This window comes from Vulpes lagopus, chromosome 1, assembly GCF_018345385.1.
Source record: "Vulpes lagopus strain Blue_001 chromosome 1, ASM1834538v1, whole genome shotgun sequence".
Classification (NCBI taxonomy): domain Eukaryota; kingdom Metazoa; phylum Chordata; class Mammalia; order Carnivora; family Canidae; genus Vulpes; species Vulpes lagopus.
Genome location: NC_054824.1, coordinates 62649027 through 62672604, shown reverse-complemented (window position 1 = coordinate 62672604; position 23578 = coordinate 62649027). Strand labels below are relative to the sequence as shown.

Here is a 23578-nt window from a genome sequence, read left to right as displayed (position 1 = left end):
AAAGCCCCAGGGTGTCCTCATGCACCCAGCAGTGATGGGGGAGACAAAGGATCCAGAGGCCTCCAACACTCCCTAGAGCTACCCTGATTGCTTTCCTGGCTGAACATCCCATTTTCCAGATGCTGAGGGAGTCTGGAAGGGGTCTGGCTGACCTTCCCTAGATCCTTCTCACCCTTCATGGTCTACCTTCTTTAGCAAGCTTTCCCCCATCACCAGCTGTGACATAGGGATCTGGTCACTATGCTGTGACCATCCTAACAGATCTCAAACGGGGCTCTGTGCCTAGTACCCACTGGGCCCTCTATGCGCATTTTCTTATTAACACACAACATTATGAGGTAAACATTATTAGTTTCCCTCAATAGATGAGGAAACAGGTACCGAGAGGGTGAGTGATCTGCCTGAGGTCACACAGCTTTCAAATGGCAGAGGTACGCGTCCCCTACTCCTGTTTGTGTGAGCCTCACTTCCTCACCTGCCAGCTTCGGAGAGTTGAGGCTCTGTCAGGATTCAGCCCACACAATCTGGATTCTGGATCCTGGGCCCGCTGTGTCCAATGTTTACTTGGGATATCAAGACTGCTAGACTTGTAGGATTGTGCATCGTGCCCCGCAGCTCAAGCCTGATATATCAATATATCGATCTACTCCTCAGGCTCCTTAGTCCCAGGGGAAGTGGAGCTCAGTAGGAAAGAGGTCAGAACCAACCCGTTGGGCCAGAGATGCAAAGAGCCTCAAAGAACACCTGGAAATTCTTCCCCATCCCCACCCAGCCCTGTGCCCCATGGCCTCCACTCTTCCCACCCAGGCTCCCATCTCCTTCCAAGCCCTCCCGAGACTTGGCTGCCCGACTCTCCCCCACCCAAGCAGCACACAGGCAAAAGGAGAGTTGCACCGCATCTCATTCCCTTCCCCAAAGGGTCAGTCTCCAGCTTCCCCACATCTTGCCCCAGCTGCATTCCTTCTGGGGCCTTCTCACTCAAGGGGCATTCTCACTGGGCCCAGAAAGCGAGGAAGGCAAGTGGCAGGAAGGCTTCCTGCCAACCACAGCAGGCATACTACAGCTTCTAGAAGGGCTAGGGTGAAGGACCCAGTGATGCAGCAAAACTCATGCTCTATGGCCCATAGAGAATCCCCTCCTGGACACTTCTTTCTGATGCCCCCAGCCCCCAGCCATGCTGTCCTGTCATCTCTGTGTTCATGGCAAGAGCTGGAGCCTCTAAATTCCAGGAAAGACCCAACTACATCCAGAACCGTTATGTCAGAAAGAACCGTGTTCTGGTGAAAACATCTGCCATTTACTGAGCACTTACTATGGGCCAGCTGCCATGGTTCATGCTTGGCAGACATTCTCTTATTTTGATCCTCACCACGATTTCATGAGAGAGGGATGTTATCATTCCTCTGTCACAGGTGAGGAAACCGAAGCACAGAGGAGTCCAAGTGTGAGTAAGTGGTGGCGCCAAGTTTCAAAGTTCAGCATCCTTGGCAGAGGGACAAGACAGCCACATGTGGATCTGTGGGCAGAATTAGGCCCTAATGAGAGGCATTTATGGACATAACACTGATTGGAGGGAGGACTTTTGAGATAGCCATCTCCCCCTCCTGGGAAGCATGTGAGCAAAGGCCTGATAGATATCTCCAAGAATCCAGTCAAAAGGATCCCTGGATGGCTCTTAGCTCAGCTGAGCTACGAGATTGTATCCTGGACTCTGATTCCACAGATGCAGAGCCCCTGGGGCTCCCCGCAGGGCCCCCACCTCTGCCTCAGCTCTCCTTTTCCTTTAGCCTCCTCTCTGGAGTCCAAGGGTCCCTCATTATAAAAGTCCCTGCCTGGGCAGCCTCCTCTCTGGAGTCCAAGGGTCCCTCATTATAAAAGTCCCTGCCTGGTGCAGCGGTTTAGCGCCGCCTGCAGCCCGGGGTGTGATCCTGGAGACCTGGGATCGAGTCCCACATTGGGCTCCCTGCATGGAGCCTCCTTCTCCCTCTGCCTGTGTCTCTGCCTCTCTCTCTCTCTCTCTATGAATAAATAAATAAAATCTTTAAAAAAAAAAAAGCCCCTGCCCCTGCGAGCATGATTCCCCTTTACGGTATTGGTCTGAGCGCACCCCAGAGCTCAGAGAAGCCCTAACCTGACCAGAGGAACCTTCCTGTGAGGCCCAGACACCTGTCAGGAGGGTGGGGCGGGGCCAGGTGGGGTTGGGCCGGTTCCTGCCTGGCCCTCTACAGGCCATCTACAGAGCTGTTCCGAGACACTGCAGGAGCAAAGGGGCCCACCTAAGTGTTCTTCAATAGATGAATGGATAAGGAAAATGTGGTCTGCACAATGGAATATGATACAGCCATTAAAAAGATGCAATCCTGCCATTTGTGACAACATGGATGGGCCTAGAGGACATCACGCTTGGTGAACTAAGGCCGAGAAAGACAAATACCATACAGTTTCACTTATAAGTGGAATCTTAAAAAAGTGAATAAACAAACAAAAAGCAGAATGCGACCAGTAAATACAGAGAACAAATTGATGGTTGTCAGTGGGAAGTGGCTGGGGGTGGGGTGGACAAAAGGGGTGCAGGGGAGTGGGAGATACAGACTTCTAGTCATGGAGTGAATAAGTCACAGGGTTAAAAGGCAGAGCTTAGGGATACCGTTGATGATACTGTAATAGCCACTTGACAGACGGCAGCTACACCTGCGAGCATGGCATAATGTAGAAACCCGTCAAATCACTAAGTTGTACACCGAAACTAACGTAATTTGTGGGTTAACTATACTCAAATTAAAAAAGAAAACTTAAAAAAAAAAAAAAGCAACAGGGGCAGGCTCTGGGGGGAGCGCATTCACCTGTGCATCAGGCAAGGCCCCGGCTGGGAATTCACAAGGATTCCTGGGTAGAAGCCCTGGAATGTGGCCTCTGCAGGCCCAATCTTACAGGCCAGAGCTCCTGCCACTCTCTCTGCAGCCCACCCAAGGGCTCTAAGCCCCTTCGGGTCAGGTGGAAGCATGGAAAGACACACGCCTGGCATGCAGCCCGGGCTCAAGCCACTAATTACCTTCACGCCCTAAAGCAAGTCACTTTACCTCTTGGCCTGTTTCCTCCTCTGCACAGTGGTGATAACAATCCAGCCCAGCAAGCCCAGGAGAGATAAATGGTGGAGAGAGCCCTATGGAAAGCAGACAGTGTTTATACCATTGTAGACTGCTATTATTACCCAGGGGTGGGCTTGGGGAGGGCCCCTCCTGGTCTGACCTGAAATGTCACTCCCAGACAGGATGCTGGCTCCCATCCTTTCCTGAGGGCAGCCCAGGGGGGTGGGTAGGGCCTGTTTCTAAAGCAGGGAACTGAGCACTCAGCAAACATTCACTGATGTTGGTGAGGATCTTTGAAATGATTCCATCAGGACACCACACCCTGACATCCGTAGGGCAGGCTCCCTGAGGGAGCAGTGGTTGCCCTCCTGGGCCTCACTCCCACCCTCCATTTCCCACCTGGAGATCCAGCTGTCTGCTCACACCCCATCCACCCCGCCACTGGGAAATTCCTGCAGTTGAACTCTTGGGGCAGAGGCAATGACCTGGGGAGGGGAGCAGGAAGGCTGGCAGCCACATTGGGCTAAATCTTCTGGAAGTCCCCAGGCTCCACAATTATGTGCCTGGAAGCTACTAGGACTTGGTCTGGGACTACCCCAGAGGAGGCTGGCCATCCCTTGCGCCTTTCAGCAGGGGTGCAGTAGTGGGCCTGGGGTCTTGGGAACAAGACATGTGACTTCCAGGAGTTTCTTCCTCTGGAACAGCTTTTATTTTTCAAAAGATTTTATTTATTTACTCATGAGGGACAAGGAGAGAGGCAGAGGGAGAAGCAGGCCTGTGGGGAGCCCAATGTAGGACTCCATCTCAGGACCCCAGGATCATGACCTGAGCCAAAGGTAGATGCTCAACCACTGAGCCCCCCAGGCGCCCCATGGAACAGCTGGGTTGTTAGCTTGCCCACTGTCTACTTTCCAAAGTGGTGTCATGTTCGTTATCTCATTGGCTATTTTTCCCAGTCAGCTCCGTGTTTTCTAGGTACAAAAGCTGAGGCTGACTGGGAGTGAGCCGTTGCTCAAGGGACCATAGATAATAGCCGAGTCAGATTCAGAATCCCGTCTCTTGACTCAAGCATGGATCCCCTGCCATTGTCCGTGAGGAGGGGCCCGAGCAGACCTGTGAGTCACTGGCATGGCCAGGGCCCCTGGGCCCGTCCCAGCATGGTTGTACCTTTCCCGTCATGGGTCTCCTATTTGGAGACACTAGCACTCCTGACTAGGAGCCCCCAAAGGAGGAGCAGGACTAGTGTGGGGAGGACAGGGAGAAAGCAGAGCAGAGTTGCCTGGGTGGGCTGCAGAGAGGAGGTCACCCCCTACTGCAAGGTGGAAACACTTCCCAGCCTGGAGCAGTCATCCCTCTGGTCCAGAGATCAGAAGGAGGTAGAAGGAAGGGTCTGGTGCCAGCTCTGCCACAGTAGCAGCTGCTGTACCCGGGGCCCCTCCTGGGGCCCAGGTGAAGGGCTTCTCACATCCTGCTGTGGCCAGTTCTCTCTTCACCCATTTCACTGACAAGAGAGTGACATCCAAGGGTGGAGAAATCTGGAAGATAGTCAGTTCGATCCCCACCCAGGGGAGAGAGCAGTCCCGGAATTGAAGCCTGGGCAGTGTTGTTCTGGACAGCAGGTGGGGAGGGAACAGGGTAGGCCTCACCTTGGCTGGTTTCCTTAGGACAGGTGTGCTTGCTCTCCAGGGCAGGGAGCTGGGGCACAAACAATGACCAGAGACAAGGTTTGTCCCTGTCTTGGGCAAACCTTGTTCCCACTCCTCCCTGAGACCCCCAGTGGCTTATCGCAGATGCTGGATTTCTTTTAAATTAACCATTCAGGGGGCTGAGATAGGAATGGAGGCAGGGAGGCCGGCGAGAGGAGGAGGTGGCAGCGGCCTCAAGATAAGTAAAGGGAGCTCCTGCAACAATGCACCAGGCAGGGGGTTTATGCAGTGCCGTGCAGGCCCCAGGCTTCCATGCAGGTGTCCAGATGTGGAGCCTCTGCCAGGGCTGACCCCTGTGGTAGGGCAGAGGAACCCCAAAGTGTCCATTCCTGGGGAGCGGTTCTCTGGGAAAATAACTAAGCAAGCCTGATTAGTGGGTTATATATTACACTGTGTTTTTTCCTTTTGCTATTCCTGGGCTTTTAGCAAAGTCCTGTTTGAAGGTTCTAGCCTTGATCTAGCCATGCTGCGGGTGCCAAAGGAGGATCCAGGGTCCACCTCTGGGCCAAAGTGTTAAAGGAGATCAGTACCCCTAGGACCCGCCTAGTGGCAGAAGGGAAATCAGTAAGGGGTCCCAGAGAAGGTAAAGCTGGTACAGCCTCCGCCCCCCGCTCCCCAACCCCTGCCCTTCCCCACCAACTCAGGAGGGTCAGGGTGTTCCCATTAAAGCAGATTTCCTTCCAGATCCCCTTTCTGCATCCAGGACTCCAGCTATCCTGTCGCTTTCCTTTGGTAGCACATCCATCCCTGGCAACTTCAAGTTCTGGGAGAGGGCTTCTTGGAGGAGAAAAAGAAATGGTCGCAGACCTGCACAAAAGCCACAACCACCCCAAATTTCCCAGAATGAAGCCCCTCTGTCTACGAGGCCTCCCCTACTCCTAGCAGGAACCATGCCAGAAAAGACTCCGTAAGAATCTGACATCATTCACCCAGCCAGAATTTAAAAATAATTATATTAATAATAAATATGTTAAATTACATTTAAAACAATAAATAGAAAAATAAACTGATAAATAAAATCAACAGGTACAAAATGTTTCAAAATTTCAACCAAAGAAAACACACAGACGACAGATAAGACAAATGGACGTATCGGGAGGGTGCTAGATGCATCGGAGGAACCCTTCACAGTTTACATCATGGCTCCCTCCTCGCCTGGTCACCCTTCCTCTCTCCCCAACTTGGAGACCAGGAGACTTAGTGGCTGGTGTCTTGGGGGAACCAGCCAGCAGAGGGAAGCATCTGGTTCCACCTCAGTGCCCTTCTGCAAAGCAGCCTGGAACCCGGGGTGTGGGTTCGGGGGACAGGAGCGTGAGGCGGAGCGGGAGGAAGGACGTCCCTACAGAGGCAAGTCGGTGCTGTTGTGCCGGGTTTTCCTGGCAGTGCCATCGTCTCGGGGCAGCGCCCTCTGCAGGTTGGACATGGCCACGGTCTTTTTGAGGTCAATCACGGCGTAGGAGTCTGAGCTGCGGGTGGGGTGGGTGGTGGGCACGGGGGCGCGGGGGGCCGAGGGGTTCTGGGGCCCCTTGGGGCGGTCTCCACCCCAGCCCTTCAGCTCCACCTGGATGTAGTTGAGCTGCCTGGGGGGCTCAGGGCCCGGCCGGCGGAAATCAAAGTTGAAGACTCTCGGGGAGCCTCGGCGGCGGCTCAGTGGCACAGGGAAGCTGCCATGGCTACGGAGGGCAGCCCGGGTGCTGGTGGGCTTCTGGAGCGGGGTCTCGTCCTCCTCACCATCAGGGAAGCCGTTGGAGGACGGAGTGAGCCCATCCCTTGAGTCTCCGTCATCCCCAGCCTCCTCCCCCAGCCGCTGGGTGTGGCTCTCCCACACAGGGGGCAGGGAGGGCAGGTTTTCGTAGTGTAGCAGGGCTGCCCGGCGGTGGGCAAGGCCATTCCAGCCTGGCTCCTCCGTGCTCAGTCTCCAGCCCGCCCCTGGCCGCAGCCCCGCACTGACGTTCTCATAGGTGCACTTGGGCTGGGCCGGGCACTCAGAAGGGCCCTCGTTGTTGTTGTTGTGGTGGGGGGGGGTATCATGCAGGCTGGGGCAGAGGCCCTGGCACTTCATCATGTGCCGCCGAGCCGGGGTTGGGCCCAACACGAACTTCACCTGGCCCGGCTGCAAGAACACCTGGGGGTCACGGGGGTCGGGGCCCCGGGCCTGTGGGGGAAAGGGCACCTGGCCCTCGGGCAGGGGCTGCAGGCAATGCCGGCTCCTGTGGTGGTCATCCTCACTGGCTGGCGTGTTGACATAGGTGTGGGACTGGGGGAAGGAGTCCAGGTGAGCAGGAGAGCCCAAGGGCAGGGAGGAAGGAGAGAGCAGAAGGGACAGGGTAAGAGAAATATGGGGAAAAGAGCTGGAGTTTCCACCTCTTCCACATCCTCCAAACTTCCCAGGGAAGCTGCATCCCTTTTCTGGACAGTAAGGGACCCTATCAATTCTCTTCCCTGCCCATGATCCCTAGGAGGCGCCCTGTTTCCTGATGGCCCATCTCCACCCAGGCCAATGGGGAGGAGCAGGGCAGCTGCTTGCTCACCTGTTCATCAGGAGCAATGAGGGCATGAGTGGACTCTTCCCCAAGCGAGGGGTGTCGCAGGCTGCTCGTCGAAGGGCGCCGGGGTGCTGAGAATCTCGGGCCCTCTCCTGGGCAGCCAAGGAAACCATTGGAGAAGCTGGAGACAGTGTAGCCTAGAGCTGGACACATAGGAGACAAGCCCATGTGGGCAGTGGGGGTCCTTACACCGCCTGACAACCACCTGCGGCTGAGCATGTGGCTTCCTGGGAGTCCTCCAACCTGAGGGGAAACATTCCCAGGGCCCCCAGGACGGTGGGCCCCATTTAACCAGCAGCCCCCCATCATCTTCCACCTCTCTGTTCTCTAATCCCACCCCCTCCCTCAAAGCTCATGGTGAGCCCCACTTCCCCCAGTCCAACCTCAGCTGAAACACTGAGGGTCACCTTGTCGTCACTGAACTGTCCCTTCACGTCATTCTAGCTCTGCCAGTGAGCTCTGGGGAAACTCCCCAACATCAGAGGCTGCATTCTTCTATCTTCTACCCCCCCTCAACCCCTGCCGCAGGCCAGCCCATGAAGAGCAGAACACCGAGGAGGGGCTCAATGTGGACCCACTGAATAAACCAGAGGAAGGTGTGGGAACCTCTCCAGAAAACAGGCATGGGCAAAGATGCCCACACCAAATCAGGAAAGGTAGACGGGTATGACCCAGTAGACAGAAAGAAGAAAGCAAACTAGCTCCAGACTGCTGTTGCTATGGAAACCCAGTGTCTTCCTGTCTGCTCCCGGACCATCCGTCATTACAAGGCCCAGAACGCCCCAGCCGCAGCTTGAGTCGCCTGATTGGCCCAGACAAGGACTTACTTGTCCCCAAGAGTCATCGGATGTCAGGCAACTGTCCTGGCTGGGTGGCCCAGCCGTCCCCGCCTGCCTGCCTGCCTGCCTTGTGCCTCCAGGCCTCGCATTGGCAGGGACTGGGCCTGTGTATACAATCATGGAGGCTGAGGATGGGGTCTCCTCACCATTGGGAGGCTGGGGGGCCCGAGGGAGGCCAAGCTCGGCTGGGTGGCTGTTGCGTGTGATGATGACCGGCTCTTCCATCACATTGATGCTGTTGCACTGCATCAGATCCTGAAGCAGGTTGAAAATTTCCTCGGCCCGGGAGCACTTGAAGGCGAATATCCCTGAAGGAAGAAAGGAAAAAATGAGGCTCCTCTGACCATGTACCAACAGGCAAGGACCAAGGAGGTTGAAGAGACGCACAACACTCAGGGAATGCCTCTGAACTTGTCCCAGGCCTGGAGGGGGCGGGAGGGCCCCTCATCCCGAACACAAAGATCTGAGAGCTCAGGGAGGAACTGGGCCCACCTGTCCCTCCCCTCATCCATTACCACCATCTAGAGATCTATTACCTCACCTGTATTCCTCACAGCTCAGTCATGTGCACAGGTGAGGGGTACACAGGTAAGGGGAGAAGTCAACATCTGAGCAGAAAAGGATAGTATTGCCCCTCATCCAGTCTTGCTTTCTGTGGGTTCAGTTACCCCCAGGCACCTGGGGTCCAGAAGCAGATGAGCCTCCTTTTGATGTCAGAACATCAGTAGGAGCCTACCACTACCTCACACTACCTACGTCATTCCCCTCACTTCCTCTCATCACGTGGGCATGTTATCCTCTCATGTCATCACAAGGGTGGTATAGTACCGTAAGATACATTGAGAGAGAACAGACCACGCTCATGTAACTTTTATTACAGGACATTGTTACAATTGTTTTATGTTATTATTAGTTATTGTTGTTAATCTCTTACTGGGCCTCGTTTGCATATTAAACCTATTAAACTGTGTCATGGGCACACATGTATAGGAAAATACAGAATATATATGGGTTTGGTATTATCTGTGGTTTCAGGTACCCACTGGGGGTCTCCTCTGCTGGCAAGGTGGGGGCATTACTGTGTTAGATGAGTGACCACTTCACATGCTGCCCCCATCCTCCTCCATGTACCACCTTTTGCTCCTCAGAAAAAGAGTCTCTACCCAGGGCACCAACCCTTGGCTTGATGCACAACCATGTCCAAGCCCTTTGAGGCAGAAGAGTCTCTCCCTGTTCATTGTTCGTTCACTGTACTTAGTCCAGTACCCAGCCAGAGAGGGAATATCTACTCTGGACAGGCTCCTGACCTCATGGAACTTAAACTCTGGTGCAGAAAGAAAGAATGGCAGACGCACTACAAGACACACGTGGCCAGGCAATCATTAGCTCTTCATTGGCTGTCCTATGGCCCTTCAGACCCCAATGCAGCACCTCAGAGTCCCAGGGACAGCAGGACTTGGCTGAGGGTGATTCAAGGGATCCAAAGGTACCCCTGGGGTGTTGGGCTTCTGCACACCCCATCCTGGCAACAGCAGGGCCCAAGGCTCAGGGGAGGCTACTTGGGGTTTATGCGCATGCATATATCCAGAACAGAGATCAATAAAACCAGGCTGACATATGAAAAATGAGATTTGCAGGAATAAGACAGCAAGGATAGAGGGGAAGGGATGGAAAAGGACTTTGCTGGCAAGATATATTAGGAGCCAGGAAAGCCTGGGAAAGCCTGGAGTTTGAGGAGAACTCAGTGTGGGGGCCTAGGGCAGTCCCTCTGGAATCCCAAGTGCAGATGAAATACATGACAAGAAGTCCCTTCCTGTCTTCTTTCTGTTCAGCCAACGTAAGCACCTCTGCTTCAGAAGCCCAAAGAGGAAGACGCATGGAGGGGAAGGCTCCCAGAACATCAGAGACTCACTGCTGTGGACAGTGGCCTCATCAGGGGAGCCTGTTCATCCCACCTCCCCAGTCACAACCCTAACTGCATCTAATGCAAGCCTGGCCTGGGTTCTTTCCAGAAACCCAGAGCTTGGGTCTGGGTCCTAAGAGATAAGCCCAGATGATGCTACTCCTTCAAAGAGCCATGGCAGGCTCTGGCCTTGACTTCATTGAAGGATCACACCGTTCTCTGACCCTTGACTACAGGGAGAAAGGCGAGGAAGGGAGAAAACATCACACTCCAGGCGACAGGAGACAAATATTAACCTCCGGGTGGTTACTCAGTACATCAGAGACCCGAGTCTGACCTCGCCAAGCCTAGCATTCCCAAGCCACGCAACCCCAAGGTAACTAGAGCCTCCAGCCTGACCCTTCGTTATTCACGAGCTCCAGGTCATAGACCTGGGGCTCAGAAGAAAATTTGTTTCTCCATAGGAGACAAGGGGTACCCTCAAACTAGGGTACAGAGGAAGGAGAAATCACTTGCTTACCCAGACAGGTTCTGGCCTGGGAGCACTGGCTCTCTCCCACGGGCTATGCAATAAATGCCCCCACAAAAGGACCCAGGCTGGAATCCCAATGACTGAGGAGAAAGAGCACTGGCCTGGGAGTCCACTTAGTTTCTTTTGAACATGCTATGCGCTCTTGGCCATCACCCTTCCCTTCTCTGGGTAATACCCACCAGGTCAGCAGGCTTCCCCACGGCCCCCTGAGCTCTGACTTCCTGCCCCAGTACTTGCCCTGGGGCACAAACCCCTCTCCTGGTGTGCAGCAGGAGCCATACTCACCCTGGCCCGTCTGACACCGGCGGCCACTCTCAAAGGAGAAGAGGTTGGAGTCGTAGCCATAGCGCCGCAGGCAGAGGTAGGGCCAGCGGACAGCCTCGCGCCGATGCAGGTGCAGGACCAGTTCACTCTGTGTCAGCTCCATGACTCCGGAGCCCAGCTCCACCCCCTCGTCATCCACATTTGTCACCTAGGGGGGGCAGAGAACAGAAGGGGGGGGGGGTTCAATGAGTATGCATAGAGGTCCCTGAGCCACTGGGAGGCAGGCCAATGCAGCGCTAGGGCTGGGGAGCCAAGGGGCTCTCTGGAATGCCACGTGATCACCAGGAGATCAAGCGGATCCAGCAGTGCCACTGACCACTGCCCTTCCCTAGGCCTCGGCTTTGGCACTTGAGGGGGGGTGGTCAGTTGACCTCCTAGGTCAGATAGTTTGATGACCAAGGTTAGAGGACCTCGACGGTCCATGACCTGTGCCCAAGGACCAGATGCCAATGCATGACGTTTCAAGCTAAAATTTTAAGGCCCCTGAGAACAGAATACAGACCTCCTCCACCATTTCCCTAACTCTAGGACCTTGCCGAGGGCTCCCTCTTCTGGCAAGCAGGAGAACCTGTGCCTCAAAAGCTGGGTGTGAGGAGGGGACTCCCCTACAGGGAAGTGAGGTGGCAGGGGCCAGGGATGCCCGGGGCCACTGGGCCTGGCCTTAGCTTCCCAAAGCCACCAGCAAATGCTAATATAGGGCTTACCATGCATAATGCGTATCTATGTATGTATACTAACTCACAAACACAGACTTGTTTTTTCCTCCAAAAAATATATACGTAAAGCTATGAAGAGATATTGGTAGGAGTGGATGTTCCAAAAGCACGATATTTGAATCCCAGTATTTCTTCATTCTCAGTAGGACATTCATGGTATAGGAGAGCCACGCAATGGGCAGCGGCCTGGGCCTCAAGTCTTAAGGAGCCACCACCTTGGCCTGTCACTTCACCTTCTCTAGGGAGGCAACAGCAACTTGACAGGTTGGCCCAGGAGCCATCCAGGCAGCCCAGGAGAGGAGGAGGTTGCGGGTACCTTGAACTTGGTTGGGTGGTTGTCTGGGACGCTGTCTCTGTTCAGGCAGCTGCAGCAGCTCCCCATGGTGTCAGAACAGCCAAGCCACCCTAGGGGAAAATGCAACGGACAAGGTCATCTAGGTCAGCTCTGGAAAGCCCCACTTTAGGGACTCTGACAGAACCACCTCATTAAGATCACCTCCGCTTGGACATAGGAAGACTCTGTCCCTCCTCTAAGACACTCATATTCTCAATCCAGGGCCAGACATGTGTTGGATAAACATTAATTCAAGTTAGGATGTGTTAAAGATTAATGCTGACAGAGCAAAGAAAGAGAACTTCTCAGAGGTAACATCTGATCTGGACCCTGAGAAGTGAGGAGCATTCTGAATGAAATAATGCAAGCAATGGGAAGCCTGTAAAGCAGGAAAAGCATGGACAAGCAGGGAAGGGTGCCTGGGTGGTGAGATTGGTCAGTCGTCTGATGCCTGATTTTGGCTCAAGTCATGATCTCGAGCATGTGGGATCAAGCCCCAGGTCAGGCCCCATGCTCAGCATGAGTCTGCTTGTGTCTCTATCTCTGCTCGTCCCCTTGCTCACATGCTCTCTCCCTCTCTTTTTTGAAAAGATGAATAGAATAGAATAGAATAGAATAGAATAGAATAGAATAAAATAAAATAAAATAAAATAAAATAAAACAAAACAAAATAAAAGGCAGGGAACCAGAAAAGTGATTTTCTTCAGAGGGAGCTGGGTGCCAATCCAGAGCCTTCATCTGGATTCAGCAGAGAAACTGTAACTTGGGAGTCCCCAACACTTTGGCCTGGACCTTCCTCTTTTTTTTTTCCCTTCTTTTCTACCTTACCCTTCCCACATCACCCAAATTCTCTTTTCTTCCTTCACCACCATCCCAAAATGGACTTCAAATTTATCTTTTTGATGTTCTCTTCTGTGAGGCATCACATCACAGTCAAGATACAGTAAGAAGACTAAATTCAAAACAGCACATTTTTTTATAATCTTGATTATGCATTTCTTCCTTAAAAAAAAAAAACCTCTGGGTCTGCTCCTCTTTGTCTAAAGAAGAGACCAGAGGCCTTAGTATCTGGCTTTTCCCTCCAGGATTATGGCACTTGGATTACATGTCACAACAGTTGGGCCTTTGTCTAGAATGGAGAGGAGACTGCCAAACTGGAGTGACCTTAGGGAGCAAACAAATGCACAGAACAGTCGCAACCAGAAGGGTTGCAACTTGATGCAAGAAATCAATTTATAAGGGACACCTGGGGAGCTCAGTCAGTTAAGCCTCCAACTCTTGATTTCAATTCAGGTCGTGATCTCAGGGTCATGAGATTGAGCCCCACATCAGGCTCTGCACTCAGCAGTCTGCTTGAGATTCTCTCTCCCTCTCCCTCACTAAATAAATATATCTTTAAATAAATATATCTTTGAAAAAATGAAACTGTAAGATCAGATATCCTTCAGGAACTCCCAATGAATGTGTAAAGCCTTGAACAATCCTGACTGGTATCCCCCATTCCTCCCGACTTGGAAAACTCCAGAAGAGTGGCTCCTATACACAGCTCTCACCTCACCCAGGCCATCGGGGAGCTGACCATGGGAGGGGCATGGGGAAGGACCCCCACTTTATTCCCCCTGTTCTTGGTGGGGCATCATGGCAAGTAGTCTGCAGAGAAGTCACCTGGATCCCTCTGGGACACACCTGGGGCTCACCTGGCACAGGAAACAAAGACCACAAGTTAGTGGAAACCTTCCATGCTTGCCCCCAATTGTTAATGAATTCACTTGCTGTCAATCCATCCCACCTGGATATCTGTTCCAGGTCCTGACAGGACACACAATGAAGAGAGTGAGTTCAAGGCCAAAGGGCCACAAATCCAAGCCCCCCAGGCCCTGAAAGGGAGCCACTACCCTAGTTGCAATGAATCTGAAGTCGGAGGCAGCCTTTTCAGTTGCCCCTAGAACCCATCTGAATCCTGTTACAACCAACACCAAAACCACCACCTTACCTTTGCAGAAAACTTTAACTGTACAGAGAGCTTTCTGAAAAGGACACTGTGATGTACTGGAAAGAATGCTGGCTTAAGATTCAGGAAACGAATGATCTAAACTGGCACTAAGCATCTGGGAGACTCTGGCAAGACAATCCCCCACCTCCCACCTCAAGGCCTTCGTTTTCAAGGGAAACCTCTGTAAATGGCGAGGTTCTGGCTTAATTAACCTGAAAGCGGTTAAGTCCGTAGTAAAAAGGTCACGAAAACGGGTATTTGCCCCTTCCAGGACAAGCTACGCTCCCTCCATCTGACATTTGGAAACTTGATAGATATTCTGTTCTCCAAGCTTTGTAACGCCTAAAATTTTAACATAAACGCTAACAATAAATCAAAATTTCAGGGATCCAGGGGATTCAGCCCCAGGTGGACATGTTGACAAGCCAGGGCCTTGGAGATCCTTGAAATCCCACCCTCCTGCTTTCCAAAAGCAATATCCTTTCCCAGGGGACCCTTGTGCTCTGCTTCCTCCTACAGCTTCCCCGGTAAAGGGACCCCCATCCCTCTGATCTGGCTTATGCCTGCAAGAAGGAAGAAGGCTGAGGGAGGTGTGCACAGCCTAAAGACCGGCAGCCGGGGAAAATACTGAGGCTGGAGCCACCAACAGGGAGTCTGGGGGTGAAACCAAGAACTATAGGGTGCAAGATGGGGGAGGGTGTTGCACCTTTTTCTGTCCCCTTCATTTGTCTTTAGGATATCAGAACGTATCATGACACTTCAGTGGGGGGGGGGGGGGGGTTACAGTGGCTGGGACAGGTAGGGGCTCTGGTCCCCCAGAGGTGTGGATCGGAGGTGGGAGTGTCAGGGTGGGTTGTGGGGACTCAAAATATAGGAGGGCTTGCGGAGACATGGGTAAGTTTTCTGCATTAAAGCGTGGTGCAAGGAGAATGGGGCGTATGCAGGATCAGAGGAACCGCAGCGCTCTGGAAGCCTTTGGGGGGCATTCCGGAGAATGGTGGCTCTGCGGGCGTGAACAGGAGAATTCGCAGGAGTGAGGGGGTTCCAAGGGCTCCAGGACAAGCCAAGGTGTGTCCGGGGTTGGGGGTGGGGTGGTTCTGGGGAATGAGCGACAGATTCGGGTGGCGGGGTTGTCAGGGGAATTTCTACAGACACCGGGAAGCGATGGGGGAGGTCGGGGCCGCGCGCCGTCCCAGATCCCCGCCCCCAGCCCCGGGACTCCACCGCCCGCCCGCCCAGGGCTTCCTCGGGAGGGAGCGGAGGCTGTGGCGCGGCGCGGTGCGGCCTCGGTGGAACCGCCTCGTCCCCGCCCCGCCGCGCCCCGACTCACATCGCCCCGCGGCCCGGGCGGCGCCGGGCCCCGCTCCCGGGTCCCGCTGCAGCAGCCGCCGCCCGCCCGGAGCTAAGGCCTCCCCGCCCCGCCCCGCGGCCGCGGGGTCGGAGGTCACCGGCAGCACCAACGAGACGCTGCGGGCGGGCGGACCCGATCGGGGGCGACCAGCGCGCAGCCTAGAAGGTCCCTTTGGAGGACTTTGCAGTCGGGAGCGGGGAGCATGCGCAGACGCCAGAGGGCGCTCCGGGCCGGCCGCGGAGCTAGCCCCACGGAGAGGGGCGGGGCGGGGGCGGGGCCGAGAAGGGACCCAGAGATGGGACCGGAGGTTTCCACTCCCGGGATCAGAAAAGGGACCGGGGTCGGGGGAAGAGACACAAAAGATAGGGGAAGGGCCTGAACGGGAGAACGAGAAGGGAGAAGGGCAAGATGAAGAATCCCTAAAGAGGGACGACAGTCCCTCCGGGGGAGGCAACTGAGAGGGGTGAGGACCCCCGGAGGGGGGCGGGGCCAGGAGGAGGGTCTGAGGGGACCTGCTGGCTCGGAAAGGCGCACTGTTCCGCCAATGACTGAAGCCCCGGCCGGACGGCGGCTCCCAGGTGTCCGCCCCGTGCCCGCGGGGGCGCAGTGCCTTCGCTAACCCCTGGGAGTGGGGAGGGGCAGTGGGGCCTGCACACTCTCCACCCTGAGGTCCCCCAGATTCTTTCCTTCCGGCTGCAACTCCAGGCCCCGCGCCAGCTGCCCGCTCTTCCAGTCCGGGAGGGGCGGGCGGGGGCAGGCGCTGAGGCCTCGGGGTGGGGACTGGGCGGGGGGCCGGACGGCGGGGTCTGTCCAGAACTGCCCGGACGCCGGCGCGCAGCGAGGGTGAGACCCCAGCGGAGTCCCGTTCCCTCCCCTAAGCTCCCAGCAGCCAGACTGGGAACCCCGGGGTTCCCGCCTCCCGGGGACGCCCAAGAACAAGCTTTAGGAATCTGTCGAGGGGACACTTGGCAGGGCCGGGTACTTTTCTCTCTCGCTGTCCGCGGAAAACCTTCCCATCCTTTTACCTCCCTGGTCCCTAGGGCTGTGCAGGCTCTGCCCTCCAGGGCAGGGGCGGATTGCGAAGAGTGAACTCTTGAACCGGGTTGCACCTGCGCGGGGGCGGGAGACAGGGTTCAGCCCTGAGAAGGAGGGGGATTCTTGAGGAAATCCAGCTTGTTAGTAAGACCGGGTCCAGGGCTGAGTGGAGATGGGAGGATGGAAGGGTGAGGGGTGAGAGCTGACTTCTGAGCATTGTTTCTGTGCGGGGCAATTGCAGACAAACTAGAACCTGGAAGAGGGTGCAAATCCACCCTGAGGTCCCAGGTGGCTCCGAACCCTCTCCCAAGTGCCTCTTGCCGCCTGGATGGAGCAGGGGCAGTGCTGTCAGGGGAAGTGGCTACTCCTGGCCCTGAATGTGAACAGCCCATCCTGGCTGCTTTCTACAGGAAACATGACAGAACAGGAAGGAAGCAGATGGGTGTGGAAGCAGGGATGGGTGGCACAGGACGTCTGAAGGGGGTGGGAGGGCTGGGAACCAATGTAACTGTTAAGAGTCCAAACCTTGTTCCCAACTCCACAGCTGAGTTTCATAGAGGCCTGGGATCTGGTGAGGACCTCCTGTGCCCTAGCTGCTGTCAAAATCCATCCTAGATCTCAAAGGCAACTTCTTCCTAGGACATCCCCCAGTGTTTTAGTGTGACCTTAGGCAAGTTAACCTCAGTTTGTTTCAGCTCTCAACTGGGATAACAGAAACTACCTGATAGGATTGTTTTAAGGATGCATTCTATTATGTAAAGTGCTAGTGTGGTCCCTTGCACAGAGTAAACATTACAGAAAAGTTTGCTCTGGTTATTTTTCTCCTAGCGTGCCATATATACCTGCCTAGAGCTCTGGCCCTATTCAGTCTGGTCTCATCTCTATTTTTTTTTTTTTTTTTTTTTTTTTTTGAGTATGAGCTCCTTAAGGGCAGGGCCCATCTGTTTTCTACTTCAGTGGTCACCCTCACCCCCAAGATCCTGTGGTCCTGCTAAGGCTGGCCCCAAGGAGGGCCAAAGAGAAGTGTTTAGAATTATCCAATAAAATGGGAAATTGCTGCTATAGGTAGAAGCCAAAAGCCACGGGATTTTCCTGTCCTTGAGCTTATAGACAAGATGAGGAACTGTCCTGAGCTTGCAGCTGGCAAAGTGGCCCTTGTGTTGGGAGCATGAGGATGCAGGTTCAGTGGAGTGTTCAGTGCACAATGAGGAATGGTGGGAGTTGACACTGGGGAGGTGGGGAAGGGGCCAGTCTGCCCAAAGGCTCATTAGAAAGGCAGAATGGCCTCTCCTTCCACTGTGGGCCCCTTCTTTCCTCCTTCCCAATCTTGGGACGACCCAGAATTTGAGCTTCAGAACTCTTGGGAGTTTCTGAAAGGCCTGGCCTCAAGATCTGGCTCAGCCACTTAGTAGCTGAGTGACTTTGGGCATTTATGCTCTGTGAGCCTCAGTGTAGCCATCTATAAAATGGGGACAGGAGAACCACCCACCTCATCTGGTCATTGGGAGGACAGAAGGAGACCATGCCTGCAAAGCACTTAGCCCTGCCTGGCACATCGTACATGAGGGACTGACAAATGGGAGTTCTTGTTTTCTGGACAGACTTTGTCACCAATGTCAGTGCCGAGCTCTGACTGGCCCCATCAAGGGGAGAGCCTCACCCCTCCAGAGCCAGGTCCACCAGCCAACTCAGACAGTGACCCAGGCCACCTGCCAGACAAGCACCCTGAGGAGACTTCTGCGCAGGTAGTAGGAGCCCTTCCCTTCTCTCTGAGGCCCTCCATCCTACAGGCCTCCTCCCATTTCTACCACCTGCCTGGAGGGTAGCCTTTGAGCCCGATCTCCTGTGGTCCTTTTCTCTTTGCAGGAACCCCTGTCCCTACAGCCCCCTTGGGGTGGGGGATGGGGACATAGGGATTCGACTTTAAACTTATTCACATGAATACCCGTTCCCTCTCTTGGGGAGTCTGTGTTGTAAAAGCCAACTCCAGGCTTTGGCCCCAGACTAATAGGTTGATTTCAAACATAAGAAAGGATGCCATTTGGGGGTGTGGGGCCTCCCCAGCCTGCTTCAATCAGACCACAAATGCAGGAGTGGATCAGCTGTCCTTGTCTTGATCTTGGAGGGGGGCACATGGTAATCATTCCAGATTGGGAGGAGGAGGGAGGAAAGAAGAGGAAGGCAAAACTAACCACCCCTCTCCTGCCACATCTCCTCAGGATCCCAAAGTTTTGAGCTTGGGGCTCCCTTGCCTGGACACAGACGGGGCCTCCACCTGGCCTGGGCTTCGGATCCTCCTGCAGCAGCTGCCTCCGCAGGACAGTGATGTGGGTCTCCCTCTCTCCGCCTCCCTCTTTTTACCGTGGGGCCAGACTCCAGAGGATAGGGAACTAGGACCCAGCTGTGCCGCTAACTGGGGACTCCCCAGCCTGAGTTTTCAAGTCTTCACAATGGGTACAAAAGCATCTGCTCTGACCACAATGCTTAGTTGAAAAGCAAATGAGAAAATGGACATGAGCAACTTCGGAAACCAATAGTGGAATGTACAAATGTAGAGAGTATGGTTAAGTATTTATTGAGGCCCTAGTGTGTGCCCAGACAAAAGGCTTACACTTCAGCTAGGTGGGCAAGACCAGGGAACGTGGAATAAATCGGAAAAACAATAGAAAGTGACAGTGAGCTCCAGCTCCCTGGGGGTAAGGATCTAGATAAGTGGTGACAGGGCTTAGTGCTATGGGCTGTCAGGACCTGAGTGGTGGCCATTCCTGGGGGCAGGTGAGACTGAGGTAGGCTTACTCCAGCTCTCTTCCCTATCTCTGTGCCCTTCTGTGCCGTTGTCTTCTGCACCTCCAGAAGCTTCTACAACCTTCCTTTGACCCAGCAGCTAACTAAGCCTTCTCCCTCCAAACTCCAGCCTTGCCTGTTGGGGCTCTCCCAGTCTCAGTGGAGGCCTGTTTCTGCAGGAACGCTACTGCCTGGCCTTTGAAGAGGATGAGCTGGCCGAGCTGAGGCTCTTCTGTGCCCAGCGGAGGCGGGAGGCCCTGGGACAGGGGGTGGCCTGCCTGGTACTTTCCAAGCTGGTGGAACACACCTGTGAGAAGGTATGTAGTGCCCCCCCACCCGCCCATTCCCCCTTGCCCTCTCACTTCTGTAGAAGGGCCTAGCTCCAGGGGCTCAGGTGGGGAAACGGGGGTTGGGGATTGACAGTTTGGCAAATTCCAAAAAGAGAGGCCACATTTAGGGGTTCTCTGTGGAGCCTGCAGTGGAGGTGGGCCTGCCAGGGGGAACAGTTGGGTTGGGGTTAAGATGGAAAAGCCAGGAGGGAAGCCTCTGACCAGCCCAGCACCTCAACCCGGCAGTGCAGGGAGCTGCTGAGGCCAGGGGAGTACGGAGTCTTAGCAGCCCGGGCAGGAGAGAGGCGCCGCTGGCACCCGGCTTGCTTTGCCTGCCAGGCCTGTGGCCAGGCCCTGATAGACCTCATCTACTTCTACCACGACGGGCATCTCTACTGCGGCCGTCATCACGCAGAGCTGCTCCGGCCCCGCTGCCCGGCCTGTGACCAGGTACAGCCCCAAGAGGGCTGCTGGGAGGGGGCTGCCCAGGGTCCACCGCGGGAGAGGTAAGGGGACACCTCTGCGCGGAGTGGAGGACTCGGAACCAGCCTGGGTCCTTTGTGTTCCCTGTGGCTCTGACTGGAATCCTGGGCATGGGGACCCGTCGCCTTGTGCCCTCCCCCGCCGCAAGCAGAGGCCCCCAGACTTTCTGGGACTGAGAGGATTTCTCCGGAGCAGGGACAGACGTTCATCTCGGTTTGCCGGGTGCCCAGTGCTGTCCTGATCAGGCGAGGAACTGCCATAATGGGAGCCCAAGAGGCAGAGCGAACCCTGGGTTGGGAGTCCCGGCGACGGGGGTCGCGCTTCTTCAGGCTGTGCCACCTGCTAGCGGGACCCCGGCTAGGCCAGTCAACCCTCCCTGCGCCGAGTGGTTGAGTAGATCAAAGGGGATGTCGGTAGACGTGCTTTAGCGTTAACTGGGTAAAAGGCGTGGTTCCGGGTGGATGAATGAGTGAATGAATGAATGAACGGGCTCTTCTCCCCCCTCTCCCAGCTCATCTTCTCCCGGCGCTGCACTGAGGCCGAGGGGCGGCGCTGGCACGAGAACCACTTCTGCTGCCAGGACTGCGCCGGGCCCTTGGGCGGGGGGCGCTACGCCGTGCCGGGGGGCGGCCCCTGCTGCCCCCGCTGCTTTGAGCGTCGCTATTCGGCTGCCGGCTCGAGCCAGGCCCCGGCACTGGAAGGGAGGGCGTCCCCTGGTAAGGGAGGCGAAGGTGCAGATCCGGGGGGAAGGGGGCAGCGGCTTGGGCTGGGCCGAGGAGGGGATTCTCCCGGGCCGGGACCCTCGCCCCGGTCCCACGCCGTCCCGTCCCCCCACCGCACCCCCCAGACCCGAGCCTCGGGGCCCGCAGCTCTCACCGCGCGTCCCTGGCCGGAGCGCTTCCAGGGCCTCCCGAGCCCAGCCCGCGCCACCGTCGGGGCTGCGGCGCGGGACTCACTCCCGGACTGGGGACGCGGCCGCCCTCTGCTGGGCAGCGGCGGGGACGCGCGGGGGCGGGGGAAGCCCGGGAGCGGAGTCGCGGCGGCGGCGGCGGCGGCGCGCACGGCCCGGGGGCGGGGCGGGATAGAGGCCGGACCCCAGCCGGAACCGGCTTCTGGCGCCCGCCCCCCCCGGATCCGGGAGAGGGGGCTCCCGGCTCTGAGACCCGCGTTTCTGGCCCGGCCAGCAACAGGGGAGGCGGGCCTCGACAGAGCGGAGGACGCCGCTGCCGTCTCCCGAGCAGCCCTTCCCGCCGCTGCCTCCCGCTTCGGCCCGGAGGCCCAGAGAGGGCCGCTTCCATCCAGCCCAGAGCAGGAAGATCGAGCTGGGGACCGGACGGAGGCACCCCAAGGGCAGGAACGGGGCCGGCTGGAGAAGCCGCTCGACGCCAGGGAGGACGCCTCCTGCCCCACCTGCTCCTCCTCTTCGGACTCGGAACCCGAAGGCTTTTTCTTAGGCCAGCGCCTTCCCGGTCCCTGGAAGTCCCCCGGAAGCCTCCAGGCTGGGGACAGCGACACCTCCAGGAGACACTGCGCCATTTGCTAGTGGCGCAGCCCGGGGAAGGGGAAGGGGCGCGTGATCGGTTTGGTGGGAGAGCGAGGATCTCCTCACCCTGTAAACATCCTAGATTGAACGCAGTCAGGGGCACCCCTGGGAGAGGCGGCCAGGTCACGAACTTGGAGTGCTCCCTCTTAAGCCTGCGCATCCTAAGCCTTCAGACGGAGACTTTCTTGGGGGAAACCCCACCCCGCAAAGCTACGCGTCCCCTGCTGGGCTAGCCCCTAGGCCCACCCCCACGGCTGGGGCGGCCCCGCCCCAGCATCTTCCTGAGCCAATGAAGGGAGCGCTCAGAGACCACGTGTGGCCGTGCCTAGGCAGGCGAGCCGCAGGCCTGGAGGGAGCTCCCCACCTCGCGGAGCTGGAGGACGCGCAGCCCGGGACCTCTCGCTCTCCCCCGGGCCGCGGCGCCCCCTGCCGGCCCGTCGCCGGCGGAAGTGCGAGGCCGGAAGTGGCGTGCTCCGCGGGCGCCGGCGCCTACGCGCTGCGTCGGGAGACGCCTTGCGGATCGTGAGGGTGCAGCTATGGCTTCCAGCGGGGTCGGCGTGAGCGCTGCCGGCGCGCCAAATGAAGCACCCGAAATTCCAGACAACGTGGGAGATTGGCTCCGGGGCGTCTACCGTTTCGCCACCGACAGGAACGACTTCCGGAGGTAACCGAGGCCCCGGGAGCTTGTCCTTTTCCGGCCCTCCGAGCCCCCTGCGCCCAGCCTGGCGCCTCTGCGTTGCTCTGGCTGAGCATTGGAGCGGTCCTTGGCTGGGAGAGTTCCCGTGCGGCAGAAGCGATCTTTTGAGTTACTGGGCTATGTCTAGAGAATTCTCACCCTGACCAGGGGGACCCGGGAAAAAGAGGCGCCAACACAAACAGGCCTAGGCGAGTGTTTAATTGTCCTTTGCATTTGATTCTGCTCAATGGATACAGAAACGGACTCCAAGTAACCATATAGTTCTTGGGCAACCTACCATTGTAAAGCTCTACGTTCTTGCAATTCTAAAAGCGTTTATGCCTCCGAAGATTTTTCCAGGGCGGTGATGGCAAGGCTTTCCCCCAGTATCTTTCCTTAACTAAAGACAAGTGAGTCAGTGACGACAAGATTAATGAGATGTTCTTTTTCCAGGAACTTGATCCTCAATTTGGGACTTTTTGCTGCGGGAGTTTGGCTGGCTAGGAATTTGAGTGACATTGACCTAATGGCACCTCAGCCGGGGGTGTAGCCAAATAGGTAAGAACCTGAGCTCTGCGGGTTTGGGAGCTCTAGAGGTTGAGAGAAGCAATAATATTTGTCATCTCTTCACAAAATACAGGAAGGAGATTTGATAGAAGTCCTTGGCTGTTCCTAGTTAAATGTGTTTACAGATGTTATGAGGAATTTTGAGTCTCTTACTAATTTTCCTCCAGTGCTTTTACATTTCTAATGCCACTGTTGTCCTGTTGTCTGATTGCAGACACATGGAACCCCCTGTGCTGTACTTGAACCTTCCAAAACTAGAGCCTCCAATTTATGACCGTCACAAGACTTAGCCCTCTTGGAAGTTGAAGCTTCAATCAGACCACCTTCCCTTCCCAATTGCTTCGTCTCCTTGAGCCCACTCAGAACTCCATTCTCTGGTCAGCAGTCAGGTTTCAGCCAAAGTGTTGTCCTCTGTTCTGTAAAGTTCTGTACATAGTTCCTAAGTTTCTGCAGGGGGTGATCTTTGCTCTTGTCCTGAGGAATAACCTAATGATATTTTAAGAAATATTTGGAATAAAGACATATACAAAGACCATCATTTTATTCTTTTAATAAGAAACTTTAGCTTACAAAAACAAGGTGTAAAAAGTCAAGATTTACAAAAATCATAAAAACATGATTTTTATCATGATTTTAGAGACATGAACGAGCCCCAAACATGAATTGTAACAGAGGTGGTTTGCTTCATATTAAAAGGAAAAGAAAAAAGAAAAGAAAACCGTAGCCACTGTACACTGATGCCAACATAAGGTGAAACGTGGTTTTTGAGGAATTTCCACTTTTGAGCAGAAGTAGGGGAAGAAGCCATTTGGTGTTGCATAGCATTTT

General features: G+C 55.5%; 3 protein-coding genes across 9 annotated transcripts; 2 read left to right on the top strand and 1 right to left on the bottom strand.

The window, feature by feature from the left end:
- Window positions 1-5778: 5778 nt before the first annotated feature.
- Window positions 5779-15446, bottom strand: FRS3 (fibroblast growth factor receptor substrate 3). Its single transcript, XM_041723688.1, has 7 exons — window positions 15313-15446; window positions 13543-13686; window positions 11972-12060; window positions 10901-11087; window positions 8327-8488; window positions 7327-7484; window positions 5779-7052 (listed from the first exon to the last, which is right to left on the bottom strand). Exons 3-7 carry the CDS (start codon window positions 12035-12037, stop codon window positions 6135-6137), a joined length of 1491 nt encoding a protein of 496 aa, XP_041579622.1. The 5' UTR covers window positions 12038-12060; window positions 13543-13686; window positions 15313-15446; the 3' UTR covers window positions 5779-6134.
- Window positions 15380-21511, top strand: PRICKLE4 (prickle planar cell polarity protein 4). Of its 7 annotated transcripts, none has more exons than XM_041723687.1 (7): window positions 16345-16810; window positions 17970-18113; window positions 18588-18695; window positions 19332-19469; window positions 19728-19931; window positions 20476-20680; window positions 21155-21511. In XM_041723687.1, exons 1-7 carry the CDS (start codon window positions 16697-16699, stop codon window positions 21505-21507), a joined length of 1266 nt encoding a protein of 421 aa, XP_041579621.1. In that variant the 5' UTR covers window positions 16345-16696; the 3' UTR covers window positions 21508-21511. The 7 variants fall into 7 exon arrangements, with proteins under 7 accessions (XP_041579619.1, XP_041579608.1, XP_041579601.1 ...); XM_041723686.1 differs by having other exon boundaries at window positions 16347-16810; window positions 21149-21511; XM_041723685.1 differs by lacking the exon at window positions 16345-16810 and adding an exon at window positions 15380-15498 and having other exon boundaries at window positions 20476-21511.
- A 372-nt stretch (window positions 21512-21883) lies between these two features.
- On the top strand, window positions 21884-23285 carry TOMM6 (translocase of outer mitochondrial membrane 6). The gene is made up of 3 exons (XM_041723692.1): window positions 21884-22171; window positions 22637-22741; window positions 22965-23285. The coding sequence occupies exons 1-2, from the start codon at window positions 22044-22046 to the stop codon at window positions 22731-22733; spliced, it is 225 nt and encodes a 74-aa protein (XP_041579626.1). The 5' UTR covers window positions 21884-22043; the 3' UTR covers window positions 22734-22741; window positions 22965-23285.
- The last annotated feature ends 293 nt before the right edge of the window (window positions 23286-23578 follow it).